The 19,067-nt window shown below is 52.3% G+C and overlaps 2 protein-coding genes and 1 pseudogene across 3 annotated transcripts in view; 1 reads left to right on the top strand and 2 right to left on the bottom strand.

Moving 5' to 3' along the window:
- FOXP3 (forkhead box P3) overlaps nt 1-4,292 on the top strand; it is an 18,468-nt gene extending 14,176 nt beyond the window's left edge. For both annotated transcript variants that reach the window (XM_040265969.1, XM_040265968.1), the window contains 5 exons: nt 3-83; nt 857-1,007; nt 1,682-1,758; nt 2,932-3,033; nt 3,231-4,292. In XM_040265969.1, the coding sequence (XP_040121903.1) occupies nt 3-83; nt 857-1,007; nt 1,682-1,758; nt 2,932-3,033; nt 3,231-3,380 (561 nt within the window). In that variant the 3' untranslated portion in view covers nt 3,381-4,292. The remainder of the gene's footprint in view (nt 1-2; nt 84-856; nt 1,008-1,681; nt 1,759-2,931; nt 3,034-3,230) is intronic.
- CCDC22 (coiled-coil domain containing 22) lies at nt 4,212-19,067 on the bottom strand. Its single transcript, XM_040265967.1, has 17 exons — nt 18,866-19,067; nt 17,586-17,763; nt 11,753-11,885; nt 10,897-11,000; nt 10,679-10,745; nt 10,402-10,580; nt 8,234-8,428; nt 7,664-7,726; nt 7,451-7,570; nt 6,628-6,747; nt 6,418-6,534; nt 6,211-6,312; nt 5,794-5,901; nt 5,442-5,537; nt 5,166-5,225; nt 5,011-5,085; nt 4,212-4,580 (listed from the first exon to the last, which is right to left on the bottom strand). Exons 1-17 carry the CDS (start codon nt 18,913-18,915, stop codon nt 4,467-4,469), a joined length of 1,881 nt encoding a protein of 626 aa, XP_040121901.1. The 5' UTR covers nt 18,916-19,067; the 3' UTR covers nt 4,212-4,466.
- Nucleotides 14,077-15,127, bottom strand: LOC120882132 (annotated as a pseudogene).

The following is a 19,067-nucleotide window of genomic DNA, read 5'->3' as shown; positions in this document are numbered from 1 at the left end:
AGCTGCTGCTGGAGAAGGAGAAGCTGGGTGCTATGCAGGCCCATCTGGCTGGGAAGATGGCCCAAACCAAGGCTCCATCTGCGGTGAGCCATCCCAGACCTACAGGTGGCATGGACGGCTGGGCAGTGGGAGAGGCTCCTGCAGGGGGCAGGGGACCTATCCTTGCACCCAGGTCCTGGGATCTCTGGGCCCCTGTCCTCAGCTCCAAACATACCCAGACCTGGGAATCTGTCACTTTCTGCTTACAAATTCTCTGATCTTAAGATCCCCAGACATCATGATCTTGAGTTAGCAAAGCAACAGCAAATCACCCAACACTGAACACAGACCACGTGCTGCTGGCAAAACCACCTATATAACTCACAGGGCCTGGTGCAAAATGAAATCGCAGGGCTCGGATTTCAAAATAATGATTGCAGAACATTAAACAAAGTGCCAGGCCCTGGGCACCTGCAGCGATCATATAGAAGCCAGCCCTCGGTGTTAGGCATTGTTTCTGAGCACTTTGGTGATGTTACCTATTTAATTCCTCATGATGCCTGTGTGAGGTAGGTATTGCTATCATCCCCACTTCACAGATGAGGAAAATTGAGGCCAGGGAGGCTTGGGTGACTTCCCCAAGGTCCCAGTTGGGTGGCAGAAGAGCCCAATTCAACCCTAGCTTGTGGCCCCATCACTGGTGCTCTACACCCATTTGTCCACCTCCACTCTAATAAATATGGTTTGTGCTGCTTCGTCGGATTCTACATCAGAGTGGAATTGAGGACACTCTTGCTTTTGTTAATAAAAACATTTATTTAAAACTAAAGTGGAAAGTTTAAGCCTCTGGGTCACCAGCCCCTCCCTCTTCCCCCAGGCATCATCTGACAAGGGTTCCTGCTGTATTGTAGCCACTGGCACCCCAGGCACCACCGTCCCGGCCTGGCCAGGACCCCAGGAGGCCCCCGATGGCCTGTTTGCTGTGCGGAGGCACCTCTGGGGCAGCCATGGAAACAGCACATTCCCAGGTAAGGGTGGTGCATGTCCTACACTGTGCCTCCTGAACCCTCATCTCCCTAACTGGTACAAGGTGGGGGACCACTCTTCCCTACCACTGCCACCCTGCCTTTAGGAAATGGCAACTGCTTGCAAAAGCTTCCTTTCTGGAATTCCATGGCCTCTAAGCCCCCATTGTGGTCTCAGATGTCTAGCCCTGTCTTCCCTGGAGGTTGGGACTCACTCACTCTGAGCTTCAGCTACTCACTGCATTTGGTCATCAGGAGGGAGAGAGCTAGCTTAGTAATTCCCAGGGACTCTGTCTCCCCACCACCAAGAAAAAGCAGGGTGACTTGCCGAGCTCACCTTGCCCTGCCACCCACAAGGTCTGGGCTATGGGTTTAACAGGGATCAGGACCTTTGAGTGCTCTCCTGGCCCCACCACTTAACCAGTTACATCCCTTTGGTGTGGAAGTTACTACTTTTAAACCTTGGGAAGAATAAGCCCTATAGTGGTGGGAGCAGTGTAAAGAGGAAATGGTATCATTTACGTAGAGTGCTTAGCCAACAGTGATTGTGATCCTGGAAAGCGGTGTACACGGTGGGATTTCAGTCATGCAGACTCGACAGCTGGTGGAGAGCAGAGGGTGGGAGAGGGAGTGAGGAGTTCCCAGATGGCACCTGATCCCTCCCCACCTCTTGACAGAGTTCTTCCACAACATGGACTACTTCAAGTTCCACAACATGCGGCCCCCTTTCACCTATGCCACCCTCATCCGCTGGGTAAGCGGGGTGCCAGGCTGAGGAGAAGGAAGAGAGGGCTGGGGTGGAGGACCTTCCCCTCACCAAACACCCCCAGGGGGGCTCCTGTGTGAACAAACCCATGCCTTAGATGTGATCCCCCATCTACACCCCAAACCCACACCTCAACTGCTATCCAAGCCATGGCAAGCCAAGAGCTGGCCCTAAATCCACTCCTTTCCTAACGACCACCTCAACCCCATGCCTAACTGCCTCCTGGGCCTATAATTAGCCCCCAAACTAATCTGATCTCTGCCCCTTCCCCTATGCCCACCTCAGGTTCACCCTAAATCCTTCCTCAGCCCTGACGTACCACAGTCTGTCAAGACATCCCCCTGCTAGACCCCATCCCTAACCCCTTCCTTGTAATACCTGACCCTTCACCTCACCCCATCCCAACCCCTTCACCTTAATCTCCCTAATGCCTTCCCCAAGGCTTCACCAGATCCCACCTGGACCTTCATCCCAGGCCCACACCTAAGCCTACACAATGCCACTCATTCACCTGCCTTACCCCATCCAAACCCGAAGGCTCACCACAGCCATGATCACCGACCCCTGATGCAATTCCATTCCTAAATCCAAGCGCATCAAATTCCCAGACCCTCAGCCTCACTCCACACCCAATCCCATCCCTGATCCTTAAATGACCACACACAGTCAAGACCTAACTACAATCCAGACACACAAAATAACAAGGCCCATCTCTGCCTCCTGACCTAATGCTACATGTCATCCCACCCCTCGCCTTGACTCACCCCAGCTCATCCCCAGCCTGACCCTTAACCAGTCACTTCTCTGACCTCTAACTCTGCTGGGCCCTTTACTCCTTCCAAACCCCTACCCACCCCTGGCCCTTAAACTTCCTAAACCCTGAAATCTCATCCCACCCCCATCCCAAGAGCTCCACCGGGAAACTCCACCCCAGAAATTTAACTCAACCCCAGCCCTGATCCTTCACCTAACCCCATCCCAGCCCCACCCCCACCCCACTTCTAACCCTGTCTCTGACCCGTCTCCCCTCACCATCTCCCTCCCTTCCCCTGTCCCCACAATTCCACTCAGGTCAGAGGCCAGCCCAAGGTGGGCCAGTGCCCCTGTCAGGCTGCATTTGGGGGAGCAGCTCCCCTCACCCACACACCCCCTAACCTCCAGGCCATCCTGGAGGCTCCTGAGAAGCAGCGGACACTCAACGAGATCTACCACTGGTTTACACGCATGTTTGCCTTCTTCAGAAACCACCCGGCCACCTGGAAGGTGAGCTCCTCTGGATGGGGCAGTGGCTGGGAGGGCCTCAAATGCTACCACAGGTGGGCCTCGGAGGGGGCTTGGAGGCGTGTTGGGAAAGGGCAGGAGGTCAGTTTGGGGTGGGCACTGCTGACATCAGTGCATATCTGCCTGATCCCCCCACCCCCCTGGCCCTGGCCCGGCTGGCTGGCTGGTCCTCTGCACAGAATGCCATCCGCCACAACCTGAGCCTGCACAAGTGCTTCGTACGCGTGGAGAGCGAGAAGGGGGCTGTGTGGACCGTGGATGAGTTTGAGTTCCGCAAGAAGAGGAGCCAGAGGCCCAGCAGGTGTTCCAACCCCACACCTGGCCCCTGATCTCAGAGCCAAGAAGAGAAAGGAGGACAGGGGAGGGGATCAAAGTGGCTGGGGGCAGGGGTGACCAGCCCTGGACATGCCTGCAGGGACCAAGAAGTAAGGTGTGCACTATCCTGCCAGTCAGGGACCCCACTCCCCAGCTGACCGCCCTCTTGGATCACATGCTCTGCACCAAGGATGCTCAGAGGGACCCCAGGCCCAGCCCTGCACCCACTCCCCAGCCCCCTGCGACGGGCTCTTCAGCCAAACTGAGACTTCACAACCAGTCACACACACAGCCTGCCTCAGTCACTCACAGATGACCTTGGAGCTGGAAAAGGACACATAAGAGTCACAATCCTGTCCCCTGGACTCGATACAAACCCCCAAAACATGAAGAGCCTGCCTCAGTACACTCACACCACCTCAAGTTTGCAGTCATACAGTCACACCCACACACAGTCAACCCACGTCCCCCAAAGCACATACCCACAGCTGGCTTCCAGGCCCACAGGTGCAGTGTCACATGAGGCAGGCCCTGACAACAGCACAGAAGCAGCCTCACGACCTTCAGGATGTCAGGTTCCAGAAAGCCACCCAGATGCATGCACACAGGTCACACATGGTAACACATGGCTCCCGACAAACATGCTTGGTCACACAGACTCTGAACTCACCAGCACGTCTCATGTGCACATGCACACCCACACAGCACCCTGAGGGGCCTCCGGAGTCCCAGGCAGATGCCCAGGGCTACACACACCGACTCACCAAATGTATCCAGTGTCTCACCTGCCACCCACCCCTCTCCCACCCTGACCCCTGCACCCTGTTCCATGCCTCAGCTTTGACTGCAGACAAAGCCCCTCATTTATTTGAGATCCAAGACCCCAACCCCCGCCCCATGCCCTCCACAATAAACTGAAGCCAAGCTCCCACCCTCTGGATGATTGCCCCAGATAAGGGTCGGGGTGAGGTGGGCGAGGGTCTGGGGCCAAGGCTGCAGCAGGAGGAACTGGATGGTAATCAGAGGGCATAGCGAGGGCCAGTGCCACCAGCACTCCATATCCCTGCCTGAGGCCGGGGGCAGACCTCTGGTGGCGCTGCTCAGGCCTCACGGACCCGGCCCAGGAGCCCAGCGTTCTCCTGGCGAAGGGCTCGGTAGTCCTCACGGATCTTGTCCAAGTTGCTGAGGGTCTTCTTGCCCATCTCCGTCTCAATCTAAGGCAATGTGAACCGCAGCCCTTCAGCACGCAGGGCCCCCTTCCCAGTTCCTGCTTGCCGCCAATACCCCACTGCAGCCACTCAGGGCCCCACTGTGCTTCTCCCAGCCCCTGCCCCAATAACAGCCTGCTCTGTCCCACCACCGGGCCTTAGCAGATGTCACCCATCCACCTGAAGCATCCTTGGCTGTGTGGCAGGATCACCCAGCCCATACTTAAGCTGAAGCCTCTGCTAATGGCCCTGGAGGCAGGTATGAGGACCCTCAGGACGGAAGGCGGGGGTCAGAGCAGGCCACTGGGCGGTTCCAGGTCACACAACCAGTTACTAACAGGCAGGGCTAAGACCCCAGCCATTGGCTAGGTCCTGGTCCCACAGCCTCTCTGTCCCCTGGCCTGCCTTGCTGAGCCCTCCCACACCCTAGCCTTACCTGCTCCTCCAGGTCTCGAACCTCCCTCATGATCGTGCCTGTGTCCTCGATGGTCTGGATAAGCTGGCTGCAGTTCTGGGGACAGCAGGAGTGGAAGGCTTATACCCAAATTTGTCTCCTCCCCAGCCAGCCCCCAGGCACACTTCTCCCCTCACCTCGTGCAAGGCAGCTAGATACTTGTAGGCCTTCCGAACAGCATCGTCCTTTTTGGCGTCCTGACGAAACAGGGGATCTTGAAGGTGTCAGTGGGCTGTTCCTGCCCTGCTCCCACCCCACCCCCACCTTCCCCCATCAAGGTCACCCCTTCCCACTCCTCTGACTTCACCTTCCATGGGGCGAAGCCAGGCGCAAACGTCAGTGTAACTACGAGACTCACACCTGACCCAAGCCCACCCACCCCACCCCTGCACCCAGCCCAGCCTGCCCCAAACCTTGAACACAAGTTCATCAGTCACTGCAAACGTCCGGTCTAGCTTCCCAGACAGAGAGTTGATTTCCTTCTGAAGCTCCTTTGTGTCAGACAAGATCTGGCAGAGACCAGGGTACCCGTAAGCCCATGTCTGGGACAGGCAGCCAGCCAGCTGAGGCCCTATTCATGCTGTCACATCTAGACAGGCTCAGGGGTGGCTGGAATGGACTATGTGGGGCTGCGCTGTGCCAAGCATGGCCAGATAGCTCTGCCTTCCATAGGGGTGAGGTCCCTGTGTCACCACCCTCAACACACATCCTGCCCTTGGGCATGTCTGCCTGTGTGACCCACCTTCCACAGCCACAGTGGTGTACCTTAGTGATCTCTTCTTTCTGCTTCCGGATGTTGCCCACAATCTCCAGGATGCGCTGGGTATAGGCCAACCGGGACACATCTTTGGGCAGGGTCTCAAGCTCTGACACCTACACAGAGACAGCGGGTGTTCCTCTTGGACCCACACCTCCCCCACTCTGAGCCACCCAAGGCCCCCCCACAGGTCTTTGGTTGTTGGTTGGTCAGTTGCTTCAGTCATGTCTGACTCTGCGACCCCATGGACTGTAACCCGCCAGGCTACTCTCTCCATGGGGAGTCTCCAGGCAAGAATACTGGAGTGGGTTGCCATTTCCTCCTCCAGGGGGTCTTCCCAGATCAGGAATCAAACCCGTGTCTCCTGCATTGGTGGGTGGATTCTTTACTGTCCAGAGCCACCAGGGAAGCTCCACGGTCCTTACCAGCTGCTTGTAGACCTCCTCCTTCCGGCGGGCTTCTTCAGCAGCTGCCCGAACACTCTGGTGCAGCTCCTGGATCTCTGCCAGCCGTCGAGAAGATTCCAGCTGCCAGGGTCCCACAGAGAGAGGGTAGTGAGGCAGAGAACAGGACTAGCCCCCTAGGGAGGGACTGAACCTGCCCCACCCATGGTCTGGGACCCCACCACCTACCTCTCTGCAGTCCTGGAGCTTTCGGAGGTGGCGGTACTCAGCGAGGAGTGGGACCCGGTGCTTTTCCCACTGACCCGCCAAGTGGATGACACGCTGGGCACTGCTCTCTACCACAAGCTAGAGGGTGATGGTGGGAGGGGGGCTGCAGATAACAGAGGCTGGGCCCGCTCAACTCCAACCCTCCCAGCCCAGCCTCAGCACCAGCCCCACCTGCAGTTTGGCGAGGTTGGCAGCCCCGTCGGGCAGCAGCTCCACTGCCTGGCTCTTCAGACGCAGGGCTTGCTCACGCTCCACGATGCTGAGCTCACTCTGCCGACACTCGGTCTCCACCTGGCACCCCAGAAACCCTTACTCCCAGTCAGTGGGGGAGCCCAGCAGTGGGCCTGGAAAGCCCTGGCCCAACCCCCACAGATGACAATACATCCCTCTAGCCCTTATGGCTTCCCAGGTGGCACTTGTGGTAAAGAACCCGCCTGCTAATGCAGGAGATACAAGAGATGGGGGTTCGATCCCTCAGTCAGGAAGATCCTCTGGAGGAGGGCATGGCAACCCACTCCAGTATTCCTGCCTGGAAAATCCCATGGACAGAGGAGCTATGGTCCATGGGGTTACGAAGATTCAGATACAACTGGAGTGATTTAGCATGCTCCTATAGGCCCCTCAGACCCCTCCCAATAGCAAGAGAGACATACAAGCAGAGACAGGCACCCACAGAAGACCCCTCTGACTCCTTGACCTCAACACTGACTCCCCTGGAAGCCCCGAGGAGGCCCACAGGCCCCTCCAGTGCCCATGGACAGTCACACCCCTCCTGACTCTCACAGACAGCAAGGCACCTTTAACCCCTACAGGTTCCGCACCCCGCTCCCACTCCCCCCGATTCTCCTGAACCCTCAAGAGTCCCACAGGTCCCCAATGGCTTCCATGAACCTTTCTGGCATCTGCAGACCTCTACAGAGTACCCTCAGCCCCCACAAGTCCCTCTAAGCCCCCTAGGCCCGACCTCAGTGGGCAGCCCCTCCCCCACCCTCACCTGCACAAGGTTGATTCCCAGCGTCTTCATGTTAGCTTCAACCTCTTCAATGTTGTGGTTCACCCCCTCCAGCTGCTCCCGAAGAGACTCCAGCTCCTGCTCCTGGGCTGCCCACGTGTCCTGGTAGACACAGGCCAGGCGGGGTGGGGGTGTCAGGCCCAGTAGACAGCCAAGGGCCCAGGATACTGCCCCACCCACCATTGCTCTGCTCACCTGTTCAGGCCGCTGGGAGGTGGCCGGCACATCTGACACCTGGGATGCCTGGGCCTCAGGCTCCTGGGGAGGGAGGAAGGGGCATCTTGGCTGTGGGAAGGCCCGGGCCCTTACAGCCAACCTCAATACCCACTGTCGGTGCCCTCCCAGCAGTACTCATGTAGAGTGCACTGATGGCTGTCGGAATACGTGTAAGGATCAAGGCACTCTGTGACCTTAGACTGGAGTGTTTGCTTATAAAAAATCTCCCTGACCCTGACACAGCTCCTGCCCACCTGCCCATGAGAGGGGTGAGGGCCCCTCCAGGTGACCATCCAAGAAGAGATGTCTAGAAGAAACTCTCCAGAGAAAGCTGAGCTTTGCACAAAGAGCAGTCCTACACATTTACACAGCTCCCACCCCTGGACCCTTTCTCCACAGAAGTTCCCAAGAAGCCAGGGGACTCCTCTGGGTACCAACCCCAGTGGGGAGCAGGCAGGTCTGGTGGGAACAGGGGTCTCTTGTGTGGAGAGAGTGTGGTGTATACCTACAGCAACCCTGGTGCCATCAGCATGCCCTAGCCCCGCCTACCAGATGGAAGGTGAACTTCTTGGAATGTGTGAAGCGGGAGCCTTTGGGAGCACCAGGCCTGGCCCCAGCACCCCAGGCCTGCAGCAGTTCTCCCAGGTCTCGGGCTTGTTGGGGGGGCCCTGGCCGGCCCCAGGTCTGGCGCAGATGCTCGGCTAGGTGCTTCTGTAGCCGCTGCCGCTGAGCCCGTGTGTCCTCCTGGAAACAGTGGAAGGGGGTGGAGATCTGCTGGGTACCCGAGGCCCTACCTCCACCAGGGAGCTGCCTGACAAAGGGCCACCCCCAAGTTGCACCCACCCTCCAGCCTCTCCAACAAGAGGACCTGGCCCCACTGTCTGGGCCCACCAGCCTGGGAGCTCCCTGAGGACAGCCCCATTTCTCTCCACCCACTTGGCTCTGCACGCTGGAGGAGGCTATGGGAAGGGAGAGAAGCCTGCAGCCCCCAAATTAGAGACCAACACTGAAAGGACATGTGGGGACAGAGTGGAGACTGAGTCAGATGAGCTGGGAAAAGAAGGGGGCGGAGGCAGAGTGGAGCAGAGAGATATGAGAACAGAGGCAGTTTTGAGACAACTGGAGAAATCTGATTATGAACTCAGTGTTGGATAGTATTAAGAGGTCACTGTTCATTTTCTTAACTGTGAAGATGGCCTGCTGGTTGCATTAAAAGGGAATGTCCTGGGGCTTCTCTGGTGACTCAGTGGTAAAGAATCCGCCTGCCAATGTAGGAGACACAGGTTTGGTCCCTGATCTGGGACAATCCCACGTGCTAGGGAGCAACTAAGCCTGTGTGCCACAACTGCTGAAGCCCACATGCCTAGAGCCTATTCTCTGCAATAAGAGAAGGCACCTCAATTAGAAGCCTGCGTACTACAACTATAAAGTAGCCCTTGCTTGCCACAACTAGAGAAAAGCCCACGCAACAACAAAGACCCAGTATAGCCAAAAATAAACAAATTTTAAAAGTTTATTTTTAAAAAGTGAATGCCCTTTTGAATTACAAGATGTCTGCCTAAGTATTCAGAGTTAAAATGACATGATATGTCCCCCTATCCTGAATGCCCTCCCACCTCCCTCCCCACCCCATCCCTCTGGGTTGTCCCAGAGCACCAGCTGGGACACATGTACACCAGTGGCTGACTCAAGTCAATGTATGGCAAAAACCACTAAAATATTGTAAAGTAATTAGCCTCCAATTAAAATAAATTATTTTTTTAAATGACATGATATCTTGGATTTGCTTTAAAATAATACACACAAAAAATAAAGAAGAGATGAGGAAAGATTGGAAAAATGCTTGGATCTTTTTTTTCTCTTTTTTTGGCTGCACCACACAGCTTGCAGGATCTTAATTCCCTGACCAGGGATCAAACCCGGGCCTGGCAGTGAAAGCATGGAGTCCTAACCACTGGGCTGACAGGGAAGTCCTGCAAAATGCTTTAACTGAAGGTGGATGACAGGGCCATAGGGCTCATGAAACTACTCTCCCTACTTCTGTGTTTGAAGTGCCTGTAAGTTTTAAAATGAGAGAAAAAGATAAAGACAAAACAAATGGCAGTGGGGGAGGCAGAAGGGGACAGTTATAGAGGTAGACAAAGTGGGGAGGGGATGGAGACAGACACTGAGGTGGACAAAGGGGATACAGGGACAGATATAGAGGTAGACAGAGGTGGGGAGACAGTACAGAAATGAGACAGTGGTGGGGAGAGAGAGAGGGGCAGCAAAACCACAGAACGAGAAAGTCAGTGGTGGGAAGAGATGGTCAGAGATCTGGAGGCTGTAATTGGTGACGACGACAGAGAGAAAGAGGAAGCGAATTGGGGGCAGGAGGGAGGTGACAGAAGCAGGGAGAAAGGGAGGAGATCCTGATGGCTCTGGCTGCCCGTGCACAACCTTCGGTGGAACATCACCCTCAGAGGAGAGCAGTATTACCACTCATGTCTCAGGGCAGGACACTGAAGCTCCGAGGGGCCATGCTGACTTGTGTGAAGACTGACTCTCTGGCTCCAGTGCTCTTTCAGGCAGGGAACCAGGTAGTTGCACACAGAGAGAAAACAATGGAAGAAAGGGACAAAGTGGGGAAAGGAGAGGGGCAGAGGACTAAAGGGAGATGAAATGGGAGCTGCAAGGAGGAGTGGCCTCATCAGCGGGGGCCAAGCACCAAGCAGTACCTGGGCGGAGAGGCGGGATGTCCGGTGGCCCCAGTCCTCGTCCCCAGCACGGTCCCGGCCTGTGTGCTGGCAAAGCTGGATGGCATGGTGTTCGAGGAGTGAGGCCGCCCTGGCAGCCAGCTGGGGCACCTGGGTGGGAACTGGTAGCAGCAGGGGACCTGCCTGGAACTCCCGGGACTCTAGAGGAGCAACAGAGTCAGCCAGCCCTCCAGCCTCATCACACGGGCAGGCCACCTCTGCCCCTCCCTTCAGCCCCTCTCCACAGCCTCCTGCTCACCTCCTCTGGAGCTCAACTCAGGCATGACCAGCCTGCTGGCATGGAAAGGCTTCTGGTGGGCTGAGCCCTGGTAGGAGAGCAGAATCAGAGAGCCTCTGGGGTGAATTGTGTTTCGGGTGGGGGGGCAGAGGGAAGGGGCCAAAAACCTGAGCAAACAACTGGGGACAAGGCAGGCAGGGCAGGGACAAGCAATATTAACATGAGTTGAGGGGTCCCACCTGGAGGTACTGTAGTTTAGGAGTGCGAAGGAGGGGTGGGACCCAGGGCAGGGCCAGGTGTTCCCGGATTTGGCTCCCGATGGCCCGGAGGATAGCAGATTCACCTAGGGGAGAGGAGAGGGGGTGTCAATCGCGTGACAATGCCACAACTCCAAAAATGCATATACCCTGGGAGAGCAGCCTGACCCCCTCGCAGAGATACATATCTATGTAGCTATCATTTTCACAGTCATTCAAGGAACACTTATTAAGCGCCTACTCTGTACCAGTCCCCATTCTAGACCCTTAGGCTACCTCAGTGAACAAACTGATAAATATCCTCCTGCCCTGCCAGGGCAGCAGGCTGATAGAGGCATGACCGAGGTCATAAGTACAATGCAGAAAACTGGCAGGTGTTTGTCAGGAAAGGAGGCTAAGGACCAGGGAGAGGAAGATATCGTTTGGAACAAGGCAATCCAGGGAAAGCCTCCCTGAGGTGACACATGAACAGGAAACTCCAAGGGGTAAGGGAGTGAACCATGAGGTTACCTGGGAGAGTAAGCCAGCAGATGCAAAGGCCCTAAGGCTGGAGTGGCCTGATGTGTCTGAGGAGCATCACTGAGGCCAGTGTGGTTAGAGTGGGGGCAGGCAAGGCAGGAGGTAAGACCCTTCCAGCACCAACTCCCCACCTGAGTCAGCCCAAGCCCCAGTTCCCTCCCCCTGACCTGTATCCCCCTCCCCACCCCAGTCCTCCCGCTTAGCTCTCCCTGAGACACATACTCCACCCCCACCAGTCAAACTTTTCACCCCTTCCTCTTCTCTCAAGCCCCACAACACCCTCTCCCTCACTTCCACCACACCCCCAGGCACCCCATACCAGCAGACTGGTCTGCATCCTCAGAGGCATCAGTGGGCAGACGCTCAGCCAAGAATAGAAGCAGGTCTCGGAGGTCAGGCTCACTGGGGTAGAGGAAGTTCTGATAGCCAAGCTCCAAGGGGTAGCCCAGGTCCTGGGGGTTGGAAAGGGTGACACCTGTGAGTCTGGCAGGCAGGATCGTCCTGACCTGAGAGCCGAGGGCAGAGACTGCAAAGGCTACCGTGCTCTCACCAGCCACCACCCCCTGAACTTTCCCTTGGCTCCCCATGGCCTCCAGAACTTTAAAGTTAAAGCTCTGGCCTTGCTAAATATGATCAAAATCCAGAGGCCATAAAAGAGAAGATGAGTGTTTCTGAATACACAAAAAAAATTTTAAAGAAAAAATATAATGAGCAAAGTCAAAAGCATAATAACAAGATGGGAAAAATAGTATTTGGAGTTGATATTTTTTTTAATTTAAGATGTTGCAACTGGCTGTCACATATCCAGCCTCTTGTCTGCATTCTTTTTTAAAAAATTTATTTATGTTTAATTGAAGGATAACTGCTTTACCATATTGTGTTGGTTTCTCCCATACATCAATATATCAAAGGCAAAGAGTGAATCTACCTAGTATATAGCATACATGCTAAGTTGCTTCAGTCGTATCCAACTCTTTGTGACCCTATGGACTATAGCCCACCAGGCTACTCTGTCCATGAGATTCTCCAGGCAAGAATACTGGGTGGGTTACCATTTCTTTCTCCAGGGGATCTTCCTAACCCAGAGATCAAACCTGCAACTCTTGTCTTCTGCACTGGCTTTACCACTGGTGCTAGGTTCTTTACCACTAGCGCCACTTGGGAAGCCCACCTAGTATATAAAGAGTGCCTAAAACCACACAAGCCGAAAGACCAGTAGTGCAACAGTAAAGGAGGCAAAAGATAGGAACAGATAGACAATTCCCAGAAAAAGAATGAAAAAATGGTCCTTAAACATATGCAAACATGTCCAACCTCACTTACAAGGGAGACTTGAATTGAAAGCACACTGAGCCCCAATGTGAGTATCACTGATCTGGGACAAACTGACATTATGTTTTCCTGAAGTTCCACTTGGGTAGAGAGATACTATCACTGGCACAGAGTTACAGCCGCAGTCCTGAATCTAGTCATGAACAATCAGATCAGATTGTGCGTATTCCATCAAACAACCAGCCTCCTCGCTTCAAAGACACGGGTCATCACAAAAAGAAATAAAGAAAAACTAAGAAGGACTGCTGCTGGATACAGAAGATTAGAGATATAACAGTGAAATGAAATGTACGATCCTTGATTGGATTCTGTAATTAGAAAAAACCAGCTGTAAAGGATATCTTTGTAACTACTGAGGAAATCTGACCATGTACTAAATATTAGATACTATTATTCTATCAATATTCAATTTCATGGGTGTGATCATGGTACTACGGTTATACTGGTGATTGTCCTTTTATCAATACTTAGGAGAGGTGCACTGAAAGTTTTAGGTATGAAGTATCACAATGTCTGCTGCTTTCAAATGGTTTAGAAAAGAAATGTGTGTGTGTGTGTACCGAGATAGAAAAGAATGAAGTAAAATGTTAACAGTATAGAAAGCTAGGAGAAAGATGTTATGTTTCTATTTTCATTTTTCCTTAAATTCAAAAGTTTTTCAAAGTGCAAAACTAGCAGGAAAACTATATGGAGATACTATTCCTCACCTATTGAACAGGCATAACTCTGACACTACACTTACTCAGTGCAAGACGCTGTGGGGAAACAGATACTCTCTCATACACTACTGTCAGGAATACAGAAATTAAACAATCCCAATGAAGGTGATTTGGCAAAATCTAACAAAATGACACATGCATTTACTCTTTCACCTAGCAATCCTACTTCTAGGAGTTTACTATGAAGATATGCCTCCAACAATTGATGAATATAGATGTGCAAGATTATTCATTATAGCATTATTTGCAAAATATTGGAAACTCCCTAAATGTTCAAGCATAGGAGAGTAGTTGAATAAACTTCAGTGCATACATATAATGAACTACTCTGCCACTGCAAAAAGGAAAAAATGAGGAAGAGATCTATTGTCTAATATGAAATGATTTCCAGGATATGCTGCAAGGGAGAAAGGATAAGAATTTAGGTATATGTTCTCTTTTATGTAAGAAAGGGGGGAAATAAGAATATATATTTATATTTGCTTATATCTTCATTTTTTCTGAAAAACTGGAAAGATACACAAGAAACTAATCAAAGTAATCCCCCTCTCAGCAGCCAGGTAAGGGTAACCAGGTGAATGGTTTGGAGTACACATGAGACTTCTCAAGGTATTGTGTCACTTCTGTCACACCTTGGAGATTTCTTTTACTCTTTCAGTAATTAAACCATCTTTCACCTAGTTAACAATTCTTGTTCTTTTTTAAGAAACTGTTTATTTTCTCTCAACTGAATTTCCATTTTAAGAGTTTGTAGAAGAACAGCTTAAGACCCCTCGGTAGTTGTCCCTCCCCATTCAGCGGGCTGGGCAGTGAGAGCTGCAGACAAGTCTTCAGTGGCAGGCTGCTGAATAAGCACAGAAGGCACATGAGCACCTTCAGACCAGTCCACCACCTCAGGCTGAGCTGCAGCTGGAGTGGTCCATTCACCCTGAAATTCCTCCTTGGTCACAGCTTCTCAGTTGCCACCTGCTCTTCCTTTTCAATCTCTTCAAGATCTCTGTAGACGTAGAGATCAGGCTACACCTCTCATGGGTATTCACACAAGATTGTGCCACACAGGCACAGAGCATCCACCACATCTGACCCACTGAGTGAGCTCCCCTCTTGTTGCATGGGATAGCACTGTCCACATCCTGCCGAGAAGAGTCTGTGTTGCATCGAGCAACAGTAGGCAGGTTAACGTAAGAGGCTTCTGTGAGAGGCTTGTGGTCAGCCCTGGGATCAGTAACCACCAGGAGTCTTGGCTCCTAGAAGGCTGCCTGGATCTGGTTAGTAAAGGTTCCAGGAGTGAAGTGGCCAGCAACAGGAGTGGCTTCAGGGGCAGCAGCAAACTTTAGCCCAGCTCACTGGCCAGTATTCCTGGAGAATGTGACACTGACATCAGCTGGGTTTTCAATGGCAACAATGGCATGAGCTGCCAACAGGAGCTTCTCCTAGGTTCTCTTCAGATTTATGATGTAGATGTCATCACTTTTCCTTCTGTAGATATACTGTTCCATCTGGAAGTCAAGGTTGGTGCCACCTAAGTGGGTTCGTGCTACAAGGAATTCAAGGACCTCCTCCTTCATCTGTAGGGTATCAAGGGCTCCGGACACTGTGAAAGTTCCCCTTTAAGTTACGATGGGAACCCAGAGCAATGCCATATGGACCCGTGTCTAGATAGTGTCCAAAGGCAACAGTTCTTCATATTAAATTTTCCCTATTCAAATTACTGCTAGGGTTTCTGTGTCTGGACTGGACTCTGATAAAAAGTGAGCTCCATAAAACAGTAAGTAATTGTTTTAAAACAGACTATGGGCTTTGGAGTCAAAAAGGTTGCAGCTGAAATCTAGCCTGTGCTACTTGACTCGCTATAAAGCTTTTAACTCGTTACTTAATCACCCAGTTCAGTTTCTAGCTGTAAAATGGGGCTGACAGTACTGTTTCTATGTGGATGCTTTAAGGGATTTTTTTAAAAAAAGGCTTCCCTGGTGGCTCAGATGGTAAATAATCTACCTGCAATGTGGGAGACCTGGGTTTGATCCCTGGATTAGGATCCCCTGGAGGAGGGAATGACAACTCACTCCAGTGCGTTGTCTCCAGCCTGGAGAATCCCCTGGACAGAGGAGCCTGGCAGCCTACAGCCCATGGGGTCAAACACGACTGAGTGACTAACACTTTCATTTTCACTTAAGTGGTAAAAAGGCCCACCAAGGTTCTGGTCTGGAGCTGCATGGATTCTGACAGCAGACTTTCTGGATTCAAATCTAAGCTTTGCTTCTTACCAACTGTGTGACCACAGGCAAATCACTTAACCTCTCTGAGCTTTACTATCCTCATCTGAGTAAAAGGATACCAACAGTGCCTACTTCAGAAAGCTGTCTCAAGAATTCAATGGCTTAATGCCAAGTTACCACAACAGCCAGCACAGAGCAACACTCAGAAAACATCACGATTATATATAACATTGTTATTATACAGACATATGTGTATTTGGTCACAATGTAGGACATATTTATTTCAGAGGGTCACAGACAAAAAGTGTGAAAACCACTGTCTTTTAAGCTACTTTACTTTGGGTTTTTCCCGACACCTGCAATCAAAGAGTTGTGACTGATACAGAAACTCATTCCAGGAGTGGGGTGTGTGAAATGACAGACACCAAAACATGGAGGTGGCTGAGTTGCAGAAAGCAGTGTCAGCAGTAGGGCATATGACAAGGCAGACACCAGAAGGTGGCAGTGCTAAGCCAAGGTGGGCTACAGAAGCAGCACCCAGCTGAGTTAAGAAACTTTCTCTACTTGCTTTTGCACCCCCCTCTTCAGGGGTGAAGAAGGAAATGGCAACCCACCCCAGTATTCTTGCCCAGAAAATCCCATGGACAGAGGAGCCTGGCGGGCTACAGTCCATGGTGTCACAAAGAGTCAGTCACAAAGAGTCGGACACACGGCAGGCTTTCTAGCTGCTCAGGCCAAAGCAAGACTTTGGGGCCAGACAATTATGTGAACTTCTCCATCATTGAAAAAGCCACTCTCTCTTCCCCACGCTAAAGGTAGTGTGCAGAAAAGTAGATCACCATCAAATCCAGTGGGAAACAACACTGAGAGAAGCGGGTAACAGAAAACTGGGGGAAGCCTAAGCCCCAGCCCGTCCTCAACATGTCCCACTGTGTCTCCGTCTAGACAGAGGACCCATGTTCCCCCTTATAAAGTGCCATTCTCAAGAAGACAGCCCCAGGCCAGAGGACAGACTGCTTGTCTCGAAGGCCACCAAAAGCCCCAGACAGAAGAACCCAAGAACACCTAAGAGCTAGGTGAACCTGAGAGCCGAAGGCTGAGTAGAGGCCTATTTCTAAGAGACAGAAACTGCACAAGCAAGGCACATATTCAAGAAACCTGACCACCCTGTCCCTTGGGGCTAAGTGGAAAGTTTCACTGTACTTAACACTATTGGCCCTCTACCACCAAATACTGGGTATGTTGGGTATGCTGACATTCATTACATAGCCACAGGCTGTTGGAATGCAAGAAGCCAGATCAAGCCTATCTGGCTAACAGGGCAGAATGAAGTTTTAGTGCAGACACTGTTTAAATTAACCAGCATATCTTCCATTGGATAACTCTCCCTCCCCCAACTCCATGTGATCCTGAAAGAGTAGCTAATCACAGTGCCCTATAGGGATGACCATAGGATCCAGGCTGGGCCAATCAGAGAAAAGGTGGTTAATTTCAGCCTGAGCATTTAATCAAACAAGGCTGTTTCAGAACTGGTAAATGGATATTATAGGGTTTAGAAAAGTACTTGGTGCTAAGCTCAAAATATGAAAGCCAGAAGTCACCCAGGTGCAAACTGGATCAACTCATTTGATGATCCTAACAACCCTACTTTTATCATCCCAATTTCACAGAGAAGAAAACTGAGGGCTACAGGGTTTAGGGTCACACACAGCAAGTGCTGTAGCCAGGGTCTCAATTACTTAGGCAGTTTGACCACAGAGCCAGCAGCCTTAACCACTAAGTCACAAGGGGAGGTAGCAGAGAGGAAAGTCAAGAGTTTCAAAGGAGTCTGGCGACTGTAAAGGAGGAAGGAAGAGGCTGTGTATATCGGGAGGAAGGCACTCACCATGCAGGCCTGAGCCAGGCTCATGGCCAAACGGAAACGGGCAGACATGGCAAGAGGCAGCAGGGGGCTGAGGCCAGAGCCCACAGCGGGGTTGATCACACGCAGGCAGCGGACCACAGCTTCTACCACCAGCTCAGTGGTGAAGGCTCGCAGGGTCTGCACATCTGGAGGAACTGCCCTGAAGAAGAAGGGGGCAGGCTCAATGAGGGGGATGGGAGCAGTCAGGAAACAGGGATGAGGCATAGCCATGCAGTCTCCTAGAAGTCCTAATACTGGGATGGGGTGGTGAGGATGGACACAGTTCAGAAAGGTTCTCAGTGTTGCTGGCTGACTTCCATTTGTAAAACTAAAAATGGTGGTGGTGGTGGGAGGTAGTCCTCAGGTACTAAGACCTCAGTGTAGAATGGTGGATGGAAGAGATCCAAATTCAAAAAATCTCAAATTTCCCTATGCCTAAAAGTCCCAAATGCCTGGGGTCTGGGAAGGCCCAGAGATGGAATGGTCTCCGGGTTTCTGCATCCCCAGATATCATGTTCCCTGCATGTCAGGGGCTCCTAGATATAGAACTGCTAGGGTTTTGTGACTCGACGTCAGGAAGTTGGGATTTTCAGGAGTTCCAAATGTCGGAGTCCCTGGATATCAAGACCACCTAGTCTCAAGCAATCTGGAAGTCAAGCTCCCTACATGTTGTCATCCTGGGTTTTTAGGACCCTCGAATGCAGGAGGCCCAGTGTGTCAGGGTCACCAGGCATTAAGAACACCAGATTTTAAAGTCCTGGAATTTTAAAAGCCTTAGGTGTTGGGAAAAGAGGTTTGAAGGTTCCCAAGTATCCAGTCCCAGAGGGCTTTGGAGTCCCTGAGTGCCAGGACCCCAGGGTTTTAAGTTCCTTGCTTCTCAGGATACAGGTGTTTTAGAATCTCCAGATATCAGGGTTCCAAGGTACTGATGTTAAGATCCACAGATTTCAGGAGCCCAGGCCTTGAGATTGCAAGGTTTTAAGGTCTCGAGGTGCCTAGGTCCTAGAGTTTGGGCTTTACCAAGTGTAGGGGTCAAAGGTTTGGGAGTGTGTGTGTGTGTGTGTGTGTGTGTGTGTGTGTGTATGTGTGTGTGTGTGTGTGTGTGTGTGTGTGTGTGTATGGAGGAGGGAGGGTCTTACGGTCCTGGAGGTTGGATCCCTAGATGTTAAGGTCTGGGGTTTTAAGGTTCCCGGGTGACTGGATCCGGAGTTTTGGAGTCCCGGATGTGGGCATTCCGAGGTAGGCGGGGGCTGTGTCCTTACGTGCCGGCCTGGCGCAGGGAATGGATGAGGATTCGGTCCGCCTCCTCCATGGTGGAGCCGTTTTGGAGTCCGAGGTTGGGTCCAGGGCCGGGTCCGAGGAAGAGAGGCGCAGCTGAGGAAAGCCCGCTCCCCGCTCGCGGTCCAAGGAGTGTCACGGGCTCCGCGAGGAGAGTCGGGAAGTGTAGTCCCGAGAGCGCGTTTG

The sequence above is a fragment of the Oryx dammah genome, unplaced genomic scaffold (genome assembly GCF_014754425.2).
Source record: "Oryx dammah isolate SB20612 unplaced genomic scaffold, SCBI_Odam_1.1 HiC_scaffold_23, whole genome shotgun sequence".
In the NCBI taxonomy this organism is placed as follows: Eukaryota; Metazoa; Chordata; class Mammalia; order Artiodactyla; family Bovidae; genus Oryx; species Oryx dammah.
The sequence above is the reverse complement of the archived record's forward strand: the minus strand, read 5'-3'. Positions and strand labels throughout refer to the sequence as shown.